The 21426-nt window shown below is 47.0% G+C and overlaps 1 protein-coding gene across 2 annotated transcripts in view; it reads right to left on the bottom strand.

The window, feature by feature from the left end:
- HIPK2 (homeodomain interacting protein kinase 2) overlaps window positions 1–21426 on the bottom strand; it is a 138177-nt gene that overhangs the window by 25498 nt on the left and 91253 nt on the right. The window contains exons 3-11 of one of the 2 annotated variants that reach the window (XM_064737365.1): window positions 20658–20781; window positions 18452–18571; window positions 17692–17778; window positions 15817–16001; window positions 11996–12158; window positions 9304–9523; window positions 7711–7832; window positions 3315–3457; window positions 2530–2706 (exon numbers count right to left, since the gene is read on the bottom strand). In XM_064737365.1, the coding sequence (XP_064593435.1) occupies window positions 2530–2706; window positions 3315–3457; window positions 7711–7832; window positions 9304–9523; window positions 11996–12158; window positions 15817–16001; window positions 17692–17778; window positions 18452–18571; window positions 20658–20781 (1341 nt within the window). The remainder of the gene's footprint in view (window positions 1–2529; window positions 2707–3314; window positions 3458–7710; window positions 7833–9303; window positions 9524–11995; window positions 12159–15816; window positions 16002–17691; window positions 17779–18451; window positions 18572–20657; window positions 20782–21426) is intronic. The other variant, XM_064737371.1, reaches the window with a different exon arrangement.

The following is a 21426-nucleotide window of genomic DNA, read 5'->3' as shown; positions in this document are numbered from 1 at the left end:
CACAAAGCCCAGACCTACAGAACAAAGGCAGGCACAGCATGGCTGACACAGGAGGAAGAACCATCCAAATGATAATCCTTCCTCCTGCATCCTACATGGATGCATCACAACCAGATACTTTTTGGCCAGAAAAAAAAGAGATAAAATTAGAATTTGTTGTGGAAAACTACAAACACTTATCAGAAAAACTGCTTTTTCAAACAAAAATGAATTGCTGTTTAAGCAATTCATCTTTTTCAATGAACATTTCCTGCTCAATACTTTATCCTCTAGGACAGTGGTGTCCCATGGATTAGAGCAGGCAGATGGGAGGACATATACTCAGTTTCATTCCTGTGTGAAGCAGCATACAACATATATAAATCAGAAAGAAATAAACTATATATTTATTACACAGTAGAGAAACATTCCCAGTCTTCCTACTTCAGCTTGCCTGCCTGACCAGTTGGAAAAGTGACACTTGGATCAGGGATCCAAACACAAAACTATCAGCCAAACAGTGCAGTGTGGGTCTACAGATGGGGTTATTTACCAAAGCACACTGACTAAAGCCCATTTCACTCATTTCCCACACTTCCTTTCTTGGTTGTGTTTCTTTTTGCTATTGCACAACATCTGGAGACTCAAAAAAGAAGAAAACCCCAAAGTTCTGGTTTTGTTCTACAGTGGGGCCTGGGCTGCATGTTCAGCCTGGCCCGAAAGCTAACAAAAGGAATAGGTGGCATCCATCAAAAGGAAGTCACCCTGGCAGTATATCACACTACACCAACTTACACAGGCTCTTTTGCATAACAAATGGCTGCACAGTAGCATTCAAAGTGCTTTTTGAATACCAATGAGCAGCGTGGAGCACCCTCCTCTCCAAAGGAGCACGGTTCCTCATTTGGCACAAAAAGAGTCACAGTCAATGAAGCTGTAGAATCCCTTTGCTCTGAGAGTGCCCCATTCCTCCTGGACACAGCCACCCCACCCTGAAGTGACAGGAGAGGGGAGGCCCTGCACAGGCACACTGGCTGACACAGGCACTCTCTTTTGCTGGCTAGCTGGGGACAGAGCTGCCTCTCTATGTTATGAATAGACTAAGACAGCTGGAGCCCACCCAAAGTAAATCCAACATTAGAGAGCAGATAAATGGGTAGGATTTAAATAGTGGCCTCTTAACTTGAGTTGAACTGGTTGTGAACTCAGAGCCACTCTGGCACCAGTCCAGTCACCCAGGAAAACCACAAGCTCAAGCTTTTGCCACTGCACAAGTGGTGACCCATTTTGGTTCTCTCCCCTGTACTGTTTTGTGTTTTTTGATTTAAAAAAAGAAGTGTGCTAGTTGCACAGCCCAGAGGACCTTCTCCAGAGCAGCTGCACATACATCTTGATGAACCTTGTCCTCTGAACAGGATTACAGTGCTGTGACAGGCACTGCAACCATCCTACCATCGGAGCTGTGCAAGAAACCCCAGAGTTTCTACTCCTTCCAGAGCCAAATGGTCCTACTGAGAGATGACAGACGCTAAGGACTGCTCTGTATGAGATAGCCTTATAAAATGCTCCCTGGTTTATGCTGCCATAGCTGTAATAAGGCCAGGGTATAATAATGGGTGTCTGTTGCTGGTGGGACTGTTGAACACAGGGGCTAAGGACCTATGTTAGGAGCTGGAGAGCTCAGGTGGCCTAAAGTCCTCCACTCCCCGTGGCAGTAAAGGTCAGAAGACTGGCATCACCCCACTGCTTTTGAAAGGGCAGATCTTGTGTGTGCACATCAGGCACAGGCTCCTGAAGATGCAGCCTCCTCAAGGTGCATGTGCTGCACTGTGGAGGCCCCGGAGGGGCTTCTCCTAAGTTACACCCCACTGGCTCCTTCCCCTGTTCCTGAAGAGAGGTGTTCCTGAGGCTCTCCCTCCCTTTTCCCTGACTGGGCCTCACCTTGATATTGCCTGGAGACCAAGGTCAGCCAGGAGGCCCCTGCGGGAGAGAGCAGGACCTTGGTGGGGGGGAGCGGCTGTGTGAGAGGAGAACATCTCACTGCATGGCTGAATTAAACATCTACGGATATTATGCAAACGCCTTTTTTGCTTCTTGACCCTGGTCTTTACCAGCAGCAATTCAAGCTGCAACACTGCACCTCAGGAGTGCTTCTTCCAGAGGACATGGGAAGAACAGGTGTGGCAACTGGGCACTGCGCCACACTGACCTGAGAATATGGTTATGTTTTTAAATCATCTTAACTACAAGGCTCTGGGTAATTGCAGTAACAAACAGTAAAAAACAGTAAACAAGCTGTGTGAACAGGGCCTGAGCCTCCCATTCTGCATCTTCTCCAGCCACTATCTCCCACACAAAATGATGCTCACTGGGTATAAAACAACTCCTGGGTACCAAAGACGTGAGGCAGCAGAGAGCCCCAACACAGAATGTGTGATCTAATCCCCCTCTCTGGCTGTGGAACTAAACCTGTTTTGCCCCCCAGGTGTCAGCAATCACTCCTGCTGCCAGCAGGTCAGAAGGGGCCGGGCTTGGAGCCCCAGCACTCACCGTGGAGCCGACTGGTGCTGCTTGCTCTTCCTGGCGGAGGCGGCGGCGGGCGGCTGGCGCATGACGTGCGCGACGCCCACGTTGACGGGCTGGGCGGCGGGCAGGGCCACGTGGCTGGCCAGCAGCGTGGGCTGCTGCATGATGGGGTTGTAGTGGCTGCCGTGGGCGTGCGTGTTCCTGCGCAGCGGGGACACGGGCACACAGTGAGATTGCAACCGGCAGGCTCCTCCACACAGCCTCCCACCATCCTCTCCTCCAGGGCCTACTGGGTTTCCCAGCCTTCCCACAATGGAGCGTTTTACCCAGGGAACTGACTGACGGAGTGGTGTGGGCCTGTTGGGTTCCCAGCCTTCCCAAGACAGAGCGTTTTCCCCAGGAAACAGACTGAAGGAGTGGTGTGGGCCTGCTGGGTTCCCAGCCTTCCCAAGACAGAGCGTTTTCCCCAGGAAACAGACTGAAGGAGTGGTGTGGGCCTGCTGGGTTCCCAGTCTTCCCAAGACAGCCTTTTCCCCAGGGAACAGACTGAAGGAGTGGTGTGGGCCTGCTGGGTTCCCAGCCTTCCCAGGACAGAGCCTTTTCCCCACGGAACAGACTGAAGGAGTGGTGTGGGCACAGCGTTCCACTCCAAGGGCATGGAGCAAAGAAGTCTCCCACAGCTATCAGACATAGTGTCACAGGCTGCCGCCCTTCTCCCCCCAGCCCTGCAGCCTAGCAAGGCCCCAGCTCTCATGGCTCCTCCAGCCCCTGTGGGTGCTTCAGGGCTCCTCCAAGCCTCCCCAGTTTACCTCCAGTCTGCCAGCGGCTGGGTGCCTGCCATGGACTCCGGGATGACGGTGGCGTGCTGGACAGACGTGTGGGTGGCCACCCCGGTCAGCTGCTGCCAGGCAGGAGGGAGCAGGATCTGCTGAGTGCCACTGGGCCATGCTTGCTGCCAGACAGAGGGAAAGCAATTCCTTAGCAAAAAGCATCAAAAGCACTGAATGTGAGAGATGGTCCACACTCATTTGGGGACTCGCATAGTGATCATGGTAATGCTACATGGCTCTTAGTCACTGTCAGGAAACCACACAGTATAAGCAGGAATAGTTATAAATATAGAAAATGCAAAGGAGGGGGCAAAAAAATCCTTGCCATACAAAGCAGCAGCTGTGTTTTAGGTAAAACAGGGAATCGAAGGGATCAAAACTTGTTGGCATTTCTAACCAAACATCAAATTTTTTAGCGCCTTCTAATTTTGACTCTCCAGACCAGCTGGACACTATGGCTCCATTGTTAATTTCCCCTTTCTATACAGCCAGCTTACTTTCTCAAGTAATGCACAGCTACACGTTGCATACCCATCCTCTCCATGTGTTCTCCAACTTTTTCCCCCCTCTTAGAGGGTAGAAAGTCTCTGCCATTTGAGCTGAGCCATCATTCTGCTATGCAATCACCCCTCCAGCTGTGCTGCCACAGGCATGACTCAGGTTGTCCTGCTCCAGTGACTCCAGGCAAGTCAGATGATTGCTTTTTGGAAATGGGAAACTTTCTTAGCTATGTGCTGCCTGAATGTGGCTCTGGAAGCTTTCTGCTGGGCTGAGGAACTCAGGGGTACCACCTTAGTCCCAACCTGCACTACTGTACTGGGTCTGTGTTGTGTTATCTCACTGCTCTAAGGAGGCCAAATTTGAGGGGAGGCTTCTTCCAGGCATGCATTTGTCCCCCTTCCCACCCTTACAAGGATTGTGTTAACTGTCCCCATGATTCCCTCCTGTCCCCCAGTAACACAAACCCCAAAACAACCCACCCTGCAAAAAAACATTTTTTCCCAATTCCACTCTGAAGTTTGATCATCTTGTAACTTTTTGTGTTGCTGAGTTACATGAAAAGGCTGCTATAGTGAGGCCTGTCAGCAACATCTGCAAAGGAGGGAGAGTCACAAGGCTCCTGAGAGCCCTTCATCTAGGGAGCCACAAACATGGACTGGTGATACTTGGAGCAGGTAAAAGGATGAGGCAAAGGCACAAAAAGATCAGGAAAGAAAAAAGCCTTCTTATTATTCTCTTTTCTCTTTTTACCTCAGCTTTGCTTTAAAAGAGGAGACTGAACTACTGTTGAAGTCAATCCCAGGGGAGTACCTGGATTTACTTGCAGACAGAATTGCTTCCTCCCTTTTCAGGAAGGGAATGGAACAAATCTAAGCTCCTTGTCCGACTGCAGTGCATAAATTTAGATGCAGTGTCAGGGCCTAGGCACAAATTCCTCACTTATTAGGTAAGGACCACTGAATCATTTAATCTGCAGATAAGACTTGTCTAGGCTGATCCACCAGCACTGTGTGCTGTGCTTACACATGGAAGGCTTGTCCTGGCAGCTGCAGCCTGCTCCCAGTCACTGCATTACTATGAGATTTTGGCGGGGTGGTGAAGCAATGCTCTGACCCTTGTCCTCAGAAGCTGTGGGTCCCCTGGAGGGACCAAGACTGTAGTCCAGACATGGAGAAACAACTAACGGAATAACATTTTGAAAGCCAGTGGCAGGACCTCTGTAGGAAGTGTTGCTGGGAAGGAGTTAAAAGGATAGAAAATCAAGAATCCAGGGTGTTATTCAAGGGCAGGGGACAGTTCTAGGTCACACCATGGAAGCCACTGGAAAACTGTACAGCTTTGCCTCTTTTGAGATCTGAAGCCGCAGTGAGCTGTGAGTAAAAACAGGATCAGTCTCTTTTCACTGGTCTCTGTGCATACAGTATGTGGACCACACTTGCTTGAAAGGATGAAAGGAGACCCAGGGAAGTTACAAACAAGTAACTTTAGCCACTGACCCTGCATCTTGCAGGCTGCTTGCTCTACCTTGCACTGCCTAGCTCCATGCCACAGGCTGCAGACACACAGCTGCCAGACACGATGCTCAAGCTCTGTCAGTGCCTCCTGCCTGGATCCCTCTGTCCCTCATCTGGGACATCTGGTCCTGTACAAAATGCACAGGGAACTGGATGCCAGCTGCACTGAGATGCAGTAAGGCTTTATCAGCCACAGGCATTCTGAGGAGTGCAAACACAGAAACCCGTGCCACGTGCTGGGCACATGGGGAGAAAGCCTGAGAGCACTTCACAGTGCTGGGAGCACAAGGAGCAGCACCATGCCTCATCAGAGGGACAAATAAAGCAGGGCACAGACAGAAGGGGGCTCTGGAGGCACTGCTCCCTCTTGCATCCACAGCAGTTGCATGACCCAGGCTGAAGAGCATTAGATAAGCAGCTGTGCATGAGAGGAACAGCTCTCGGCTGGGAGAGCGACACGCAGCCGCCAAGATCAGATGTGACTACAATGCATCACAAAGAAGCTGTGTTTTTCCATTCAGGAAACTGGAATTGGGTACAGATTTGTTTATCAGGCCAGCTGCTCAGCCCAAACTGAGCGAGGCCCACGGACACCAGATGCCAGGGGCATCAATCAGAGCACCCTGCCTTCAGAGACAGCTCGCATTTCTCACCGCGCGAGACAAATGGGCACAGCAACAGGCACATCTCCTCTCCTTTATTGCATCAAAAATTAAAAGTCTGTGCAAGTGAGGAGTGTTTCTCAGAAACAGCCAGAATTCCCCTTTGGAAGTGACAGTGAATGAGATGTCAGCAGAAAGTATGAAATGGGATGCCCATGAAACAGGTGTTCACATGGCACTGAAATCGGTGACTTGTGGGCAGGAGGGTGCTCAGGAAGAGCTTTACGACCAAACGTTCCTCACTTGCATAGAGCCCAGCAAAGCCACCACGAGAAGAAAGAAGGAGCAGGAGGTACTGAGATCATTCAGGATCCTGCTTTGAGATGTTTCACATCCAACCCTCACCCCTTCAAGCCCCAAAGGACAGCACACCACAGGAGGCCTGGCAGGATGGTGGGGGCATGTAAAGCTAGCTCTGTGACCTCCTTCACTCACTGCCCTGGCTGACTTCTTGCACAAGCAAGAGGGGCCAGCCACTGAGCCTGCACAGACTGCTCTTTGCTTTGCCATGACTTTTGTCTCCCTGCCTCTTAGGCTCTTCTTTCCCACCAAACAAGGGTGGTGGCCCATGTCACTTGTTACAACAGGCTGCAGCAGAGATTGGTTTGATGTTTCAGACAGCTCTCTGACAAAGGCTCTTCTATTGGGAAGGGGCAGTGCTGATGGAAATCACACAGGCTGCAAGTTGCATTTTGATCTGTCTTTACCAGATAAATGTGACTGGCAGCTGGCAAATGAAGGCAAGAGCACCAACAATCTTACCCCAGCAGTGCAACACACAGGTGTAAACCATGAAGTCTGCTGGCTCCTGACTGCATATGAATATGCTGGCATGGCAGATCAAACAAGCCTGAGACAGAGACGTGCCTTTGTAACTAGGTGGTCATCTTTTCCAGCTTGCACAACTTAGTTTTAAGTATACTAGGTGTTTTTTTTCCCTGTCTGGTATCAGCAGAGGTACCATGGTGCCAGCTCAAAAACACTTGAGGCAGGCAGATTCACTGAAGCCTGCACAAGGAGGAATAAACTGCTGCTCTGGTTTGAGGAGCTGGGATACCCCTTGAGGATGTGCCTGTAATCAGTAATACCCATTCCTGTTTGGTTTATTTTTTTAAGGAGGAACCATGCTTTTCCTGTGAGAACATTTCAGAGAATTGTGCCAATAAGAACTGCTGACAAGGAGAGCTCCTTGAGTGTGGGGCCCTTGCCTCTGCCTCCTATATCTCTCTCATACCTCATGAGCAGAGGTCCTCATAAAACAGAGTGGTGAAAACTTAAAGCATGAAATGTATTTATCAGCAACATGCAATTCACCAGTGGCTGGTGCAAACTGGTGCATCTGGCTGCAAACTACCCCCAAGATTTTGAGTTCAGGAGGATGCAGGAAGTTATTATAGGTTCCTTCTCAGCAGAGGCCTGGCCCTGCTTTCCCTGAGGCTTTCCCACTGAGTTCAGTAGAAAAGCAGAAAGAAAAAGGGTTTTTCCAGTGGCTTTTGCAACTCTGACATAGTCTTTGAGCTGAACAATGAGCAGGGGGAGATTTTGACATTTCAGAGAAAGGTGCAGACCCATATACAGTTGCCCAAATTTCCAAACTGCACCACAGAAGGCCCTCAGAGAAAGCTTCTCTCCTCAGCCTCCAAGAGCCAAACAACAAAGTAAATACCTGCTGAGCTCAGTGCCTTGAGCATTCCTTACCTGTGCGAGGAGTCCTGGCTGGATCTGAAGAGGCTGGGCCCCAGGAGCCTGGGTGACAATGGGGACGGCGTTCTCCATCCGCACCGAGTACCCGGCGTGCTTCGAAGGGGACGCTTGTAACCCTGTTCCAGCAGCACACAAGGGACAGCATGAGCCACCAGCAGCACTGCCAGCAACAGGGGCTGGCTCTCAGAGGAGCCTAAAGGCACTTCCCAATGTCCACTTAAATTGCAGTGTTCAGTTCCTCTGAATAATCAGCTATCAGAGTGCCACCTGTTCCACCCCGGCCCAAAAATGTCCATCAAATGCTCACAAAAATTATATGGGTATAAGGGTGCAGAAAAAACATTTCTGAAGGCAATAAGAAATTAGCTAAGTTGGGTACCTCAAGCATGGGAAATATTGCAATACAATGTGCACAGGCAGAAAAGAAAAGAGGGGAGTGAACAGCTGCTCTTCCCCATATTCTCTGGTTTAACAAGAAGAAATGGTCTTTATCAGCCAAAACCCATCATTATAGGAGAATGCTCTCTTTACACCAAAGTGGGCTGGGAATTCCGAACTCCACATTCCCTCAGCCTTGATGGGGACAGATGATTTTCTCAGTTTCTTGGGATTTATATTTGAAAGGCCCTAGCATACCCCAAACTCCAGTCACTGGTGGCTGAGCCCCACATTAGCCTTACGGAAGCTTCCCTCTCCAGCACCTCAGTGCATGGCACAGCTTGTGCTGCCTCCTCTCCTTTGGAGCCTTCTCAAAGCAGCAAGCTGAGGATGGTCTCTTACATCCTCCACTTCTGAAGTCAAACCCTTGAGATGCATTTTAACTACGCTGAAGAGGTCTAGCTAAACTTCTCTAGTTCAAAAGAGCTTTGATAATCTTGTAGAACATTTAACAAGTGCCTGGAGACTAATGCACAGACAGGCTTGTAGATATGAAGAGCAGAAGTTGCACCAGCTGAACTGAGGTCTATTTAGACCACTTCCTACAGACACTTGGCAAGTTTTCCCAAATTGCAACAGCATGTAAAGTTAACAGAAGGACAAGTGGTTAAAACAGAGCATCTCCCAAGTTGTTTGACAATAGTTCCTACCACTAGTATACACAAGCAGAGCTGTTTGCAGCAGGGCTGGAGCTGAGGGAATTGCCCTCATAAATGGTCATGGCATCTGTTATGGGGGAGAACCCTCATATCCACAAGCAGCACGCTCCCTACTGCATTACCCTCATGAGTTCCCTTTCCAGCAGTGAAGTCATTGAAATGTGACAGTACGACCCATTCCATACATATGTACTGATTTACTGATATTGTGTGGGAAAGCTTTCAAGTTTACCAAAGTATGGCAGAAGAGCCTAAACTTTGTTCAGGGCAAAGAATGAAAAGGGAGCCCCCAGCCCCTTCTCAGTATCAGCTGCCTCCAACTCAGGATATCCGAAGTGCCTGCAAGATCCTCTGCCAACGCAACAACAACCTTGCTGGTCTGATTTACTGGTCCAGCCTTTTTTCTGCCACCTGACCCGCACTGAGAAACTCCTTTCCAAGAAGAGCTGGACAAAGCAGCAGGCCAAGGCGTGGTGAGGCTGTCCCTTACCTTGGAAGCCTGGAGGGCAGACGATGAGGGCTTGCTGTAAGGGGTCTGGCCGGGCACAGATCTGCGCCGTTCCCGTCTGCAGGGGCATGCTCCGCTGGGCCACCGCAGCCATGGACGCCGCTGAGGGCTGGTAGAGTGCAGATTGGTAATTTAGTATGGAGACCTCGGGGTTGGCTAAGGAAATAGTGGCACTGGAGGAGGTGGGAGCCAGGTTGGTGGTCTAAAGGAATGACGGGAATTAAAACAAAAAAAAAAACAAACAAACAAAAAAATGAGGGAGATGGGTAGGCTGGAAGAAGCAAAATCCAAAAAAATAATGAAGTAAAGTAGTGTAAGATAAAATAAAAAGCAAACCAAAACAGCAAACAAGGGGTAGAACAGGATGCTGAGGAGTAAAGAGACAAGGGCAGTGCTGGGGGAAGGATCACAATCTGCCCGAGTGTGCCAGTGCTGTACCATGCCATGGGACCTCCAGCCGTACTGCCCAGAGACAGCACATCCCCTACAGCAGAGCTGCAGCCCCATCTCGCACCCAACTGCCTCTCATTTGCAGCAGGAGGAGGACGGGCTCAGAAAATGTTGCTATCCACAAATCGCACTGTTCACTTGTCATGTACACAGCTCCAGAAGCTACTCACATTTCTTAGGTAAAACAGACTCAGCACCTCCACGCCCTGTGAAATCTCATCCTGAGAGGGAAAATCCATTCTGGCCTTTCCCCTTAGATACCTTGTATCTAAGATGGCACATGCCCCTTGGATTACATTTGGAATTTGAAGTAATCAGAAGGCGTAACAGGAGGTAATGCAAATACTTGCGAAGTCCAAACTTCGTTTGAATTGTCTTTAAAATCTCTTAGAGCAGAAAGTCCATTTGGAGACGCTTCAAAGCCAAGAATATCAACCCAGAGTTCTGCAAAAATCTAGAAATCTGAAGACTTTTTTAAAATTTTGTTTATTTGGACTGAGTCTAACAGTTGCAGTCAACTAAACAGCTCTGCCACTGCTCCAAATATATTCTTAGCAGACATTACCAGACCAGAGCCCATCCTTCCCTTGTCCAAACATGCCAGCAACACTGCTGGAGATGGGTCAGACAGCATTTTCTCATGATGAATGTATGAACCCAGGAGGAGGCTTTAATCAAGGTGCAGGAGAGAGCAGACTAAACATTTTGCACTGCACTGGACCTAAACTGCGCTGCCACAGCCATGCAGGATGTGACAACAAAATATTTCCTCCTCCTCATCTCCTCTCAATGCAGGGGCTGGGCAGTGCAATCTGCTCTCGTGTGCAACACATTGAGAGCAACCACAGTAGCTCCCAAACTTGTAATCTCATAAGCCATAATTGGAAGGAGGCAATCCCCAGATATATTGCAGAGGCAAGAAACGAAAGAAAGCCAAGACAAGTGGTATGTTGAAAAGAATTGTGAAAGGCTTAGACCTTGTTCAAATTAAAACACCCTTCCTGGAAATATTTCTGCCAATTCTTCTAGGAACATTGGGCATACTGGTTCTGCTCAGAACACACACCCCTTATGAGAATTCAGAAATGACCATGGAACTCCCCAGCCAACAGCTGATCTTAATATCAAGTGAAATGCGAGGAAATGAAAGCAAGCCTGCCTTTTCTACAAGTAACTGTGGTACAAGCAGTGTCTCTGCCCTGCAGATGGGGCCTAGGGGAGCACATAGCATGCATTTCTTTAGTCAGCATCTCAGAAACAGCCTAGGAAGGGAACTGGTGTTTGTAACTAGTACCCTCTCACACCAAGTCATGAGCTATCTCTGTCTGTGCCTGCCTGAGTTGTTTTAAAAGACCTTTTGTGATCACATGTATCAAGACCTGAGTCAAGAAGTCTGGTTTTCTCACTGACACAGGAGCATCCTGCACATCTACACAGACTCCTTTAGCTCCCTTCCTTTCTGTAATGCCACCTGCACTCTCTAGAATGAATCTTGAGCAGCCTGTTCCCAAAAGGCCTCAAAGCAGCAGCTACTTCACGAGCTTCAGTCTCCTAGACTGCTCTCCCTGAAGAGTTTCCTTTCACTGCTGCAATACAGTACCACAGCAAACAACTTAGCCACATACAATCTATTAATGTAGCACCCCCCAACACTGGGGCAAGTCAAACTAATACAAAGCATGATTATAAAGCCAGAGCCCACCAAACTGGAGTGCAATGTGTTCACAGTGGGGGCACATGCACATGATCCCCACACCAACTGCAGTCCCTGGAGTAAAAGCAATGAGAGATAAGAATAAATATTATCACTAAACTCTTCTTTCTTGGGTCTGTTACAGAGGGTTTAAATTCATTTTACTTCAATGCCAATTTGAAGAAGAGCTGTAAGATCACAAATACTTCTGCCTGACCCAGAGAGTGAAGTACTGCTTGCTGCATTAAGGGACTAATGAGCTTTTCCCCATAGCAACCTCCCAAGTAAGCAGGATTTATCACCCCAACAACAACATAAACAACGAGGGCAACATTTCACCGTCACACAAAATGTCACAAGATTACTGCTTGCCTGTAGAAAAGAGAATGAGGAGAGGAGCAGAGGAAGGAGAGCAGAAAGGCACCATCTTTTGGCAGGCATGTTAAATGGGATGCTACTTTGCTTTTCATCTTCTAGGCCCTCCTGACATAAATGTTTCAAGCGCTGGCTGCTTGTGATTGATGGCCTCACCTGGTTGTGGACTGTGTTGAGCTGGTTGTTAAAAGTCATGGTCAGGTTGGTCGATGTACTTGGGGCCACGTGGGTGATGAATGGTGTCTTGCTCTGGTTCACCGTGTCGTACATATTCACCCGCCGCTTGCAAATCTCCATGTTCTGGAAGCAGGACTTGACACTGCGCGGGAAAAGGGGGGCAAGGAAGGCACAGAAAAATCAACCAAGCGACTCACACAGATTAGAGTTCATCACAGGGGCCCTGCAATAGGTCTCCATGCAGCCTTAGCACTTTCTAGGCTCTCAAAGCCCTTTGCAATTTTGTGCAGGTCTCTCTTAACTGTGAGAGTCAGAGTAACACTGCACTGAAGAAGGCCAAGATGAGAGCAGCTGCCCTGGGACTCCTGGGTGCTCCCACGGGTCTCTGCACTGCAATACAGGTCACTAAAGCAAGCAAAGTGGCTGCTCTTTAGGGGACAGGGCAAGATATACAAAGTGGCTATATTAAAAGACTGAAAGAGACTGAGAGCAAAAAAGAAAGAAACTTTTTTTTCCTCGTGATGGAGCCTGAGAGGAAAAGAATACTCATGCTTTTTGCGTCAGCGTAAGCATAGTTTTATGTGCCTTTTGCAAGGAAAAATTTTACTGTTCTTGATCACTGAGACCCCCTAAAAAGTCATCCTTGCTCCTTTTAAATAGTTGTTCACCAAGAACTGAGTCCAGCTAAGCAGTTAAAACATTGCCCCTGTCTGGCTAAACGCCTGTGCAGATGCTTATCTTGAAGCATGACATCTCCTCTTGCAGTCAATGGGACAATTAATATCAAAAAGTTATTCCAAAGCAAATTCCTCAATGCCCTGAGGGAATCTGATTCTGAGGTTATCTCACACTGAGAACTGGATCTCTGGGGGAATGATTACAGCTTCTTCCTCTACACTGCCTTTCCCTTAAATGTTATTGATATAGCAATGGAAATTTTGACAAGTATCCTATTTTGTGCCCCAGTAAAGGAGATTAAATACTCTCTACATTGCTAGAGCACAGCAGGCATCTGGTAGATGAAACTGTCCATATTTCATTAATTAGAATACCAAAGCATACAAAGGTTAAGAAACAGCAACACAGTGAACCTGGGCATCACTGTATTTTTAGTACAGTCTCACTTCTGATATCTCAAAACCAATACAGGTTTTCCACAATTCTTCCACAATAACTGGTTTTACAAATGTGACCTAAGAGTCTGAAACACAACCTCAGAAATATAAAGGTAGTATTTTATTTTCATTATCCCAATATGGAGAAAGAGAAATTCCAAGCATTGAAAATCAGCTGTATGCTGACCATTGTGTAATGAGCTGAACTGCTGGAGGTAGGGGGTATATCCTCACATCACTTTAAGAAACAGTGGCCCTTCAAACCTTATATGATCCCTAAGGTTGATGAAGAGGACCTAGATCTTTTTATCCCTGTCCTGTCTCTTACTCAAATGGTCACCTCTCTTATCCTACAAGTAATATCCTGGTAACTGGATCTGGGCCATGAACAACCTGCAGATAAGCCAGGCTCAGGACACTGTGCACAGCTGCCCATTATGTGCATTCACTTCCAGATCTATACCTGTTGGTCACAGAACATCCAGCAAAATCAAACACTTATCAAATAAATACAGAAGGATATTGGATCACATCTTTTCAGTCAAGTATGAATATAATTCTCCCTGCACAAAGAAGAAAGCAGTGGGAGGAGTATAGGTTCTGTACATGGTGAACAGTGTGTGTCACCAAATGGTTTTATCTAACAAGAGGTAAGCTCTACTAATGCAACACCAAGTTCCCTGGCTTTACTTTAAAAAAAGATGGGAGAAAAAATCAGCAGGGACAAAGCAAAACAGACAGAAAGTCTGAGGAGAACTCAGCAATTTAAGAGCCAGGAAGTTAAATATGTGAAATGGGAAGCTAAGCTCACTTTGCTGTCTGCTTGTAAGAAAGCAGAACAGCCCCTCTTGCACTGCTTGAACTTGCAGCCTCTCTGAAACGTGCCACAGCAGAGATTGCTCCCAGAAAGCTACAGCTCCCATATATTCTCACTTTTTCTGCTGCCCAATTTATTTCCAAGAGAGATTATAGCTCCCTGCATCTTTCAAGGCTTTGAAGTTTCTATTCTGCAAAGCACAAGTAATCACAGACAAAAGCTCCATCCACTTGCCATGCTGGTTACAGCTTATTGCTCCCTTTGCCAGTCACTGTTTCCAGCGTGGAGGGGCTTGTGGGGTTACACACCCGGCTGGCACACGCTTGGTATTCAGAGACGTGATGCTCAATTCTTTATTTGGCTAAAATTCTCACTGCTGTTGGCCCCAGTGATATTTTCAATCTTTCTGGGGCTTTGCCTGAGCAGCCACAAGTGAGCACTTCAAAAATGAAGATGTGGTTATGGACTGTTGCGTTAGTGGAAAGATTTCTGACGGCAATGCATTAGCTCACGAATCTCTCCTATCTTACACAATCAGCTCTTGCACAGTCAGAAGGACTGTTGCAAATTAAAAGGTTTTTGTCTATGATGCTCACTCAATATTTTTGCTGTCATATTTTATTCATGAATTTTTTTTATATGAAACTTAACTTTTTTCCTGTTTAACACAATCATGCCCCATCTTGTTTTCATTTGTCACTTACTACCTATTTATAGGTAACAATGCACAAAGATGGCTGTGCAGGCTAAGTCTGGGTCTACACAGATCGTGCACCCACTACCTTCTGGTAAGCAGATGCTCTTATCTTGTGATAAATGTAACAAAAAGGCAGCTACAGCTCCTTATAAAGGGGGAAAGCTACCTTAAACAAACTCAAAATACTGCAGCCACCCATACAGGCAGGGGAGCTGACACAGTTACCTGTTGCTCTGCAGCTCTTCAAGCAGCCTCCTTTAATTTTGCACCTGAGCTCCTGACAGCCTTTAAAACACTCATGCAAATAGCACCCAATGAAAGTACAGCACTGTGCCAATAATTGTTCTCCTGTCAAGGGGAAGGGACAGCCTGTGAAAGCACCTGGATCTGCTAAGTGCTGTAAAGCAGGATGTTCAAAGCTAAGTGTCCTGAATGCTTTGTAAAACTCCCACTATGTGTCTGCCTTCTCCACTTACACCTGAGAAGCCTGTCCCTGTGTGAACTGGACATGGGCAGTGGGCTGGGGACAGGTACCCTGCATTTCAGGCTGCTGTGCTCTGTGATGCAGCCTCAAGAGAAGGGCAGTGAGGCTTGAAGATGTGACTTCTCATCTCCATCAGGCAGTGGAGCCCGTCCTCATTCTACATGTGTCAGATGAGGTCAGAACGTGGTATTTAAGGTGACACAGGTGGACAACAACCAAGCTGAAATTTGAACTCCTCATCCTGGTGCTTATGCCTGTGAAACAGCCTGCTGCAGATCAGCTCTTCCCTTAAAAAGCAAACAGCCCCAAGCTGACTCCTGGCACGATGGGAAGGGTCGGCTCCCCACTGCAGATAAGGTTGATTACTCCAGTAACAATCAGGACTATATTACTTTGAAATAGACTGATACTTTCAGCACTAATTGCATAATTTCTCCTGCATTTTAATGCAAAAATATGTAATTACTGAATATTTACATAATTAATGTAGCACACACTGCAGCGTTTTAAATGCCAAGCACCTACAACACAATTCCTGCAACCTTGAGTTGGCAATCATCTTTTGCTTCTAAGCAGGAAAAGATTAAAACTTAGGAATTAAACATCTTAAAAACCCCTCAGATACACTTGGTCTCCACCACAACCAGCTCTCCTTTTCAAAACCCAAGGGGAACAAAAGCCACGTACTGTGTGCTGTGAGGGAAGTCGAGCAAGTGTGTCATGGTGACAAAGGGGTGGCTCAGAGTTTCGATGGGGGTTATCCTCTTATCCGCATCTATCGTCAGCATCTTCTTCAGCAGATCTATGAACTCCCGCCGGTCTGCCTTCTCCACCAACATATCGCTGCCCTCCAAATCCGTCGTCATGTTCACCTAGAGGAGAAGGGACAGGAGTGAGTGCTGAAGGGGAAGTGCACATGGTCAGGTCTGCAGCAAACAGTGCTCACTCCTCCTTGGAGCACACGACCTGCCAGCTCCCTGTCCAAAGGAGTGGCTGCTGAAGAGCCACGCTGTTGGGAAAGACTGAAACAGGAAAGCCTTATAAATATGATTGTCTGGCAAAAGATTTTGAGAATACAGAAACTATAAGCAAGATTGAAGTGAGAGCAAGCTTTGAGACACCTTAGTTACTGAACAACTGGAAAACAATGGTGTGGTGGACTGAAGGTAATCCCCTTTTGATGAAACAACACCCTCTGCTTGCAGACAGGCCCAAGGGTCAGGGCAGACCCTACTAGCTTGGCAGAAGGGGTCCAAAGAGTAGTTTTTAGGGTTTAAAATGTAACACAGTATGGTAATGTAGTGATTCTCATAGGCTGTATGTAAATGCTATAGGATTTGTATATTGTACTAGATTGGTTAGGGAGAATCAGAATATTCAACACAGAAGATTTATTGTATTGTAACGGGAACTTTGCGCTCTTACCCCTTTTACTCTCTTACTCTCTTTCCCTCTCAACCTCTCTCCCCCTCTCTTCTCTGGGGCCTGCTCTGAGCTGTAGCTGGCAGCTCCAAGCAGGGCCCTGCACCCAGGCCCTCTGCAATAAACCACAATTTCCACAACCTGGTTGCAGAGATCTCTCGTCTCTGTCCATCCCGACCATCCTACCCCCCGATGCTCCTACACCACGCCAGGCTCCGTGGTGGCCGCTCATCTGGCTGGTGCATGTCACAGCTCCAGACTGACTCCTAAGTGTTCAGCTCGCCTGGGTCAGTGGCTAATGAAACACTTAGTCACCCTCCACTGAGGATGAACAGCTTCCATGTGGTAGCAGGCAAGCTCTGATAATCACAGTGTTTATCATATACTGTGCCATCAGATACTTATCTATGTGTCCTATGAGCAAAAAAATATATAAAACACATAAAAATTGTCAGTAGGTTTATGAGAAATGTCCCATTCATGTATCAGGTGCCAGGAAATAAAGACTTGTTATATTATTTCACTAATTATCCGGTCTCCTCAGATTCCAGTCCTCCATTCCTACATGCTCACATGTTTTACTTGCTACAATGTCTAGACCTTACTAGCAAAAACTCCAGTTTGGCACTGGTGTTGGGCCAGTTTTGCACACTGGTTTGTCAGCAAAAACTCCTGTCACAGGAGTGGCTATGCTGGGATTAGCTCTCACAACAACATGGAACTGACATAGGGAATTAGTACCTCCCATTCTTCCCCCAGCCAGCACACTCTTCTGTGGCCATGGTATTTCCACTGTCACCCTTTAACAAATGGGAATATTAAAGCACAGAGAAAGCAAGTGACCTGACAGTGGTCATACAGAAGAGCAGTGGAGAGACAAGAGAAAATGCAGGATTTCCACACTCAGAGACGTGCCTTAGCCACTTTCCAAGGCTGCTTTACTACAGCACACATACCCCTGTGTGCAGTCATTCCTACAAAGCAGCACATAATAGCGAATTTGGTAGGCATAATCCTGGTATTTTTCAGGAGCTGGCCCCAGCATAGGATACACAGAGAACTTCCATAATTCCCTTTTGTTAGTATTGCTGGAAAGCATGCAAACAGTCTTGCTGCATGGCTACTCACCAATGCTCTTACCTGTGCCATATCATCCAAACAGTTGAAAATATACTTTCTTGCTTCCTTTGACTTAATCCCCGTCTCTGCCTCATGATCATCTGGCGTCTGCTCAAAACAGGACACAGGCATTGACCAACACTGCCCTGCAACCAGCTGCAGATTATGTGCCACTTCCCACATGTGCCTCATCCTGTCCTCATCAGGGACCATCTTGCTTGAGCAGACACCATTTACACCATCTCCACCACGGTTATGTGACATCTTTTATGTCACAAGGTGATTTATCTCTTCTGTTTCACTTCTGAGGGTCCTCCCAACTATGGTGGGTCTCTTTCATCCATCCTGGCATTGAGGTACAGCATGCCATCCCAGCCAGAAGCATACTGGCCTCTCTCCTTAGGGACAGCATGGAGCCAAACACCCTGGCACAGGACACTCAGGGCTCACCTGCTTTACTGGAGGTTTTGACTGAAGAATTAAAATGCTTGCCTTTTTCCCCCCCTCACAATGAGTTAGATATTAGAGCAAAGTCTGCCAACTACACACCAAATCATTGACTACTTAGAGGGTCAACTCTGGACTTAAATTTCCTACATTGCCAAGCAGGTGTATTATTTTCTCCAAATTTTGGGGATGGCAGTTTTACCTTGGGCAATACCCACCCCATGTCTGTGCTGCACTGCAAAAAGCAGAAACTCAGGCTCTGAGGTGACCTGAGTGTCTCCTCACTTCCTACCAACAACTGCAAGGTAAAAGAAACAAGGGAATGTCTTCCTACCTTCAGCCTCCACAAGGGATACGGTGAGTCTGTATCCCTGTTGAAAAACCTCGTGGTCTTTGTCCCTGCACTTAACAAGTACTCTGCTGGTAAGCCCTGCGTCTGTGAAATGTAGCGAATCTGCAAGAGAAGGATGAGAGGTTACTGTTCATCCTGTGAAGGTCTCTGGAGGTCTTCCTTGAAGGAGTTCAGGAGGCATTTGAACCAAGAGAACAGACAAAAAAAATGTAGCATGTAGAGAAACTTCATGCCATAAAACTCAGTGCAAGGAATGAGAGGAAGAAAATTTCTGAATGGAATTCCCTTCATTTATCACATACATCACTGGAAACTCACACTTAGAGTGCACTCCCACAAGTCCTAAGGATGAAAAGAAGAAAGTTCCTAAATTTATAAAGTTCAAAGAGAAGGACCCACACAATGATTTCAATGGGATGTCTCAACACTGTGCACCCTCTCCAGGATGTCATTTCAGCAATTTGATATTGGCTCTCTAACTTCTGCTGTTTTTCTTCCACCTGAGCACACAGCCTGTCCTAGGAGCAGCCTGAAGTTCCAAACAGAGGATTATGAAGTGACTGCCTTTGAACTAAGGTGAAACATACACTCAAACCAACTGATGGTATGGAAAGTACTTGTCTCTACTGACTACATGACGTTATTTGGGATGCATCCACAAGCATGACCTCATTGGCACCCACACAGCTAAAAGATACTCTAGTTCTTTTTTCAGAATCTCAAACTTTTATTTATTTATAAAGGAGAAAGAGTCTGTGATTACACAATTAAAGACTAATGTCACACATGCCTGAGGTGCCACACAAAGCCTTAACTTTGGCACCTCCTGTCTCCTGCATGGCTTCATTCTGCAAAATTGCTGCAAACTCTGCAAAGCTACTAAAACCAGTCACCTACTCTCAAAAATGCTAGGCAAGAATGGAAAGTGTTTTTGAGAGAAGAAACAGAGAAGGATAAAAACATTAAATCCGTGAAGGCATAAAAGCATAAAGAGCAGCCGTACTTTCAATCACTTCCAAGCACTCAGGGCCTGGTTCACTGTGCATGGCTTGCTCAGCTCTGCAGCTCCTTGGGTCCATCAGAGCTCACACACCTCAGAGGCACCTGGATCCTGCCTGCAGGCCAGTGCCTGGATACTTCCAATCCCAGCCAGGATCAGCCCCTATCCCTTCCCCAGCCCCCCAGGAGCCCTCGTCACACTTTACCAGAGGAAGCTTTGTGCTGGGCAGTTAAGCTGGCCAGTAAGGTATGGTGATTTCTTTTCCAGCTGTGTGTTTTATGGCTTTTGGGGTGCAATGGGGAAGAGAAAGAAATCTACTTTTCATGCTTGGTATGCGATTTTCAAATGCTTGTAAACTTCTCAGCTACATTTGATTTCCTTTAGAGTCACTAATAGCCCTGCTCTTTGCTGCAAGTTATTTCCCCTGCCAAATTTTACCTTTGGAGCTCTGATAAAAAAAATACTGGTTTCAAAAGAAAAGTCAAGAAAACATTTCAGTATGTGAAAAACTTATTTATTTTCCTGCGTTTTTTTTTCTTCCCTTTTTAAAAAAAATTATTTCCTAAAAGAAAAAAGACTCTTTTCAGGCTGCATTTTCAGACAGCTAAGATCAGCCTGAATACTGTGGGAATGCAAAGCATTCTACAGCCCTGGCTCTAGCTGCCGCTGCATTATCGGTTTTAGGACTACAAAAAGGGCATGAAAGCCTATAGGGAGAAAAGGAACGACAGCTTATATTAACTGGAAACCTACATCAATGCCAACATTCTCCTTCTTGTCATTGCTTTTAATATGCACTCTCATAAAAGGGGTTATGAAATGCAGCTGAGTTCATGCAGTTTCTTCTAACAAATAAGGCTTTATGCTGCACTTGCTGTTACAGCAGAGAACGGGTGCCTGCTCTGCCCAGTGAGGAGGGACATGCACAGAGCTCTCCAGTCAATGGCAGCATTGACTCTTGATTGAGATTTCACTCAAGCAGCCAGGTCTTAAAAGCCAGCATACCAAGCTGCACACTGGTTACCTGGAACAAATACCCAGGTGCATAATGACAATGTTGACTTGGGAGAGCAAGAAATACAGATCCATCATTAGCCAAAGTGAAAAAGTTGGCATCTGCTTACTCTTATAAGAGAAGGGAAAAAGATGTGTGCACTTACCAGCACCAAGGGCAATATCCACACCCACCTGATCGTACTCTGAAGCTCCTGGGTACAAGGGCCAACCCAAGAACAGCTCTGCAATGACACATCCCAATGACCACATATCGATTGCTTCACAAAAGGGTAAACCGAGGATGATTTCGGGGGCTCTGCAAAGAAAGAGGTCAGAAAACATCAGCAAGGTGGGGCAGAGCTGCTCAGCTGGCTTTGGGCAGCTGGTGCCCACTGTGACACTCACAGAGCTGCCACCAACAAGTGTCACTGCTGTGACAGAGCTGAGGGACTCACTGGTCACTGGCACAGTGCCTGCTAACCAAACATCAGTCGGTGAATATTTAGCGTTACAGAGGAGTACTGTGGCCATATAGAGCCAAGAGACAGCCTTACATCTGGCAGCACTTTGTAAAGGAGGGAACTACCCCTGCTTTCATCCAGCAAGTGGGAATATGAAGGCACCCAGTCAAGGCCCCCACTCGAGGCTCTCAGGGCCAGCTCGCTGGCCTGTGGAGAACTGTGCAGATCCCCTGCAGTGAAGCATCCTCTGTTCACACAGCTCCGTGGGCTCACAAACAGCCAGACATTAAATAATCATTACAGGACTGGTATAAAAGGATTACTGACTTTTTAAACAAATAGCTGTAACAATAAAACAAAGAAATAATTTAATTAGATCTATTAGACCTGAGCCTTTTCCTCAGGAGGAAGTAGCCAAGAAGCCTTCCTTTCCCAGTCTGTCCCAGGCACCTGATTAGATTTTCTTTTCCCTTTCAGCCCAAACAGCTAAAATGGAGCAG

Source organism: Zonotrichia leucophrys, chromosome 1A (assembly GCF_028769735.1).
Source record: "Zonotrichia leucophrys gambelii isolate GWCS_2022_RI chromosome 1A, RI_Zleu_2.0, whole genome shotgun sequence".
Lineage (NCBI taxonomy): Eukaryota > Metazoa > Chordata > Aves > Passeriformes > Passerellidae > Zonotrichia > Zonotrichia leucophrys.
This window is presented reverse-complemented; position numbering and strand designations above follow the sequence as displayed.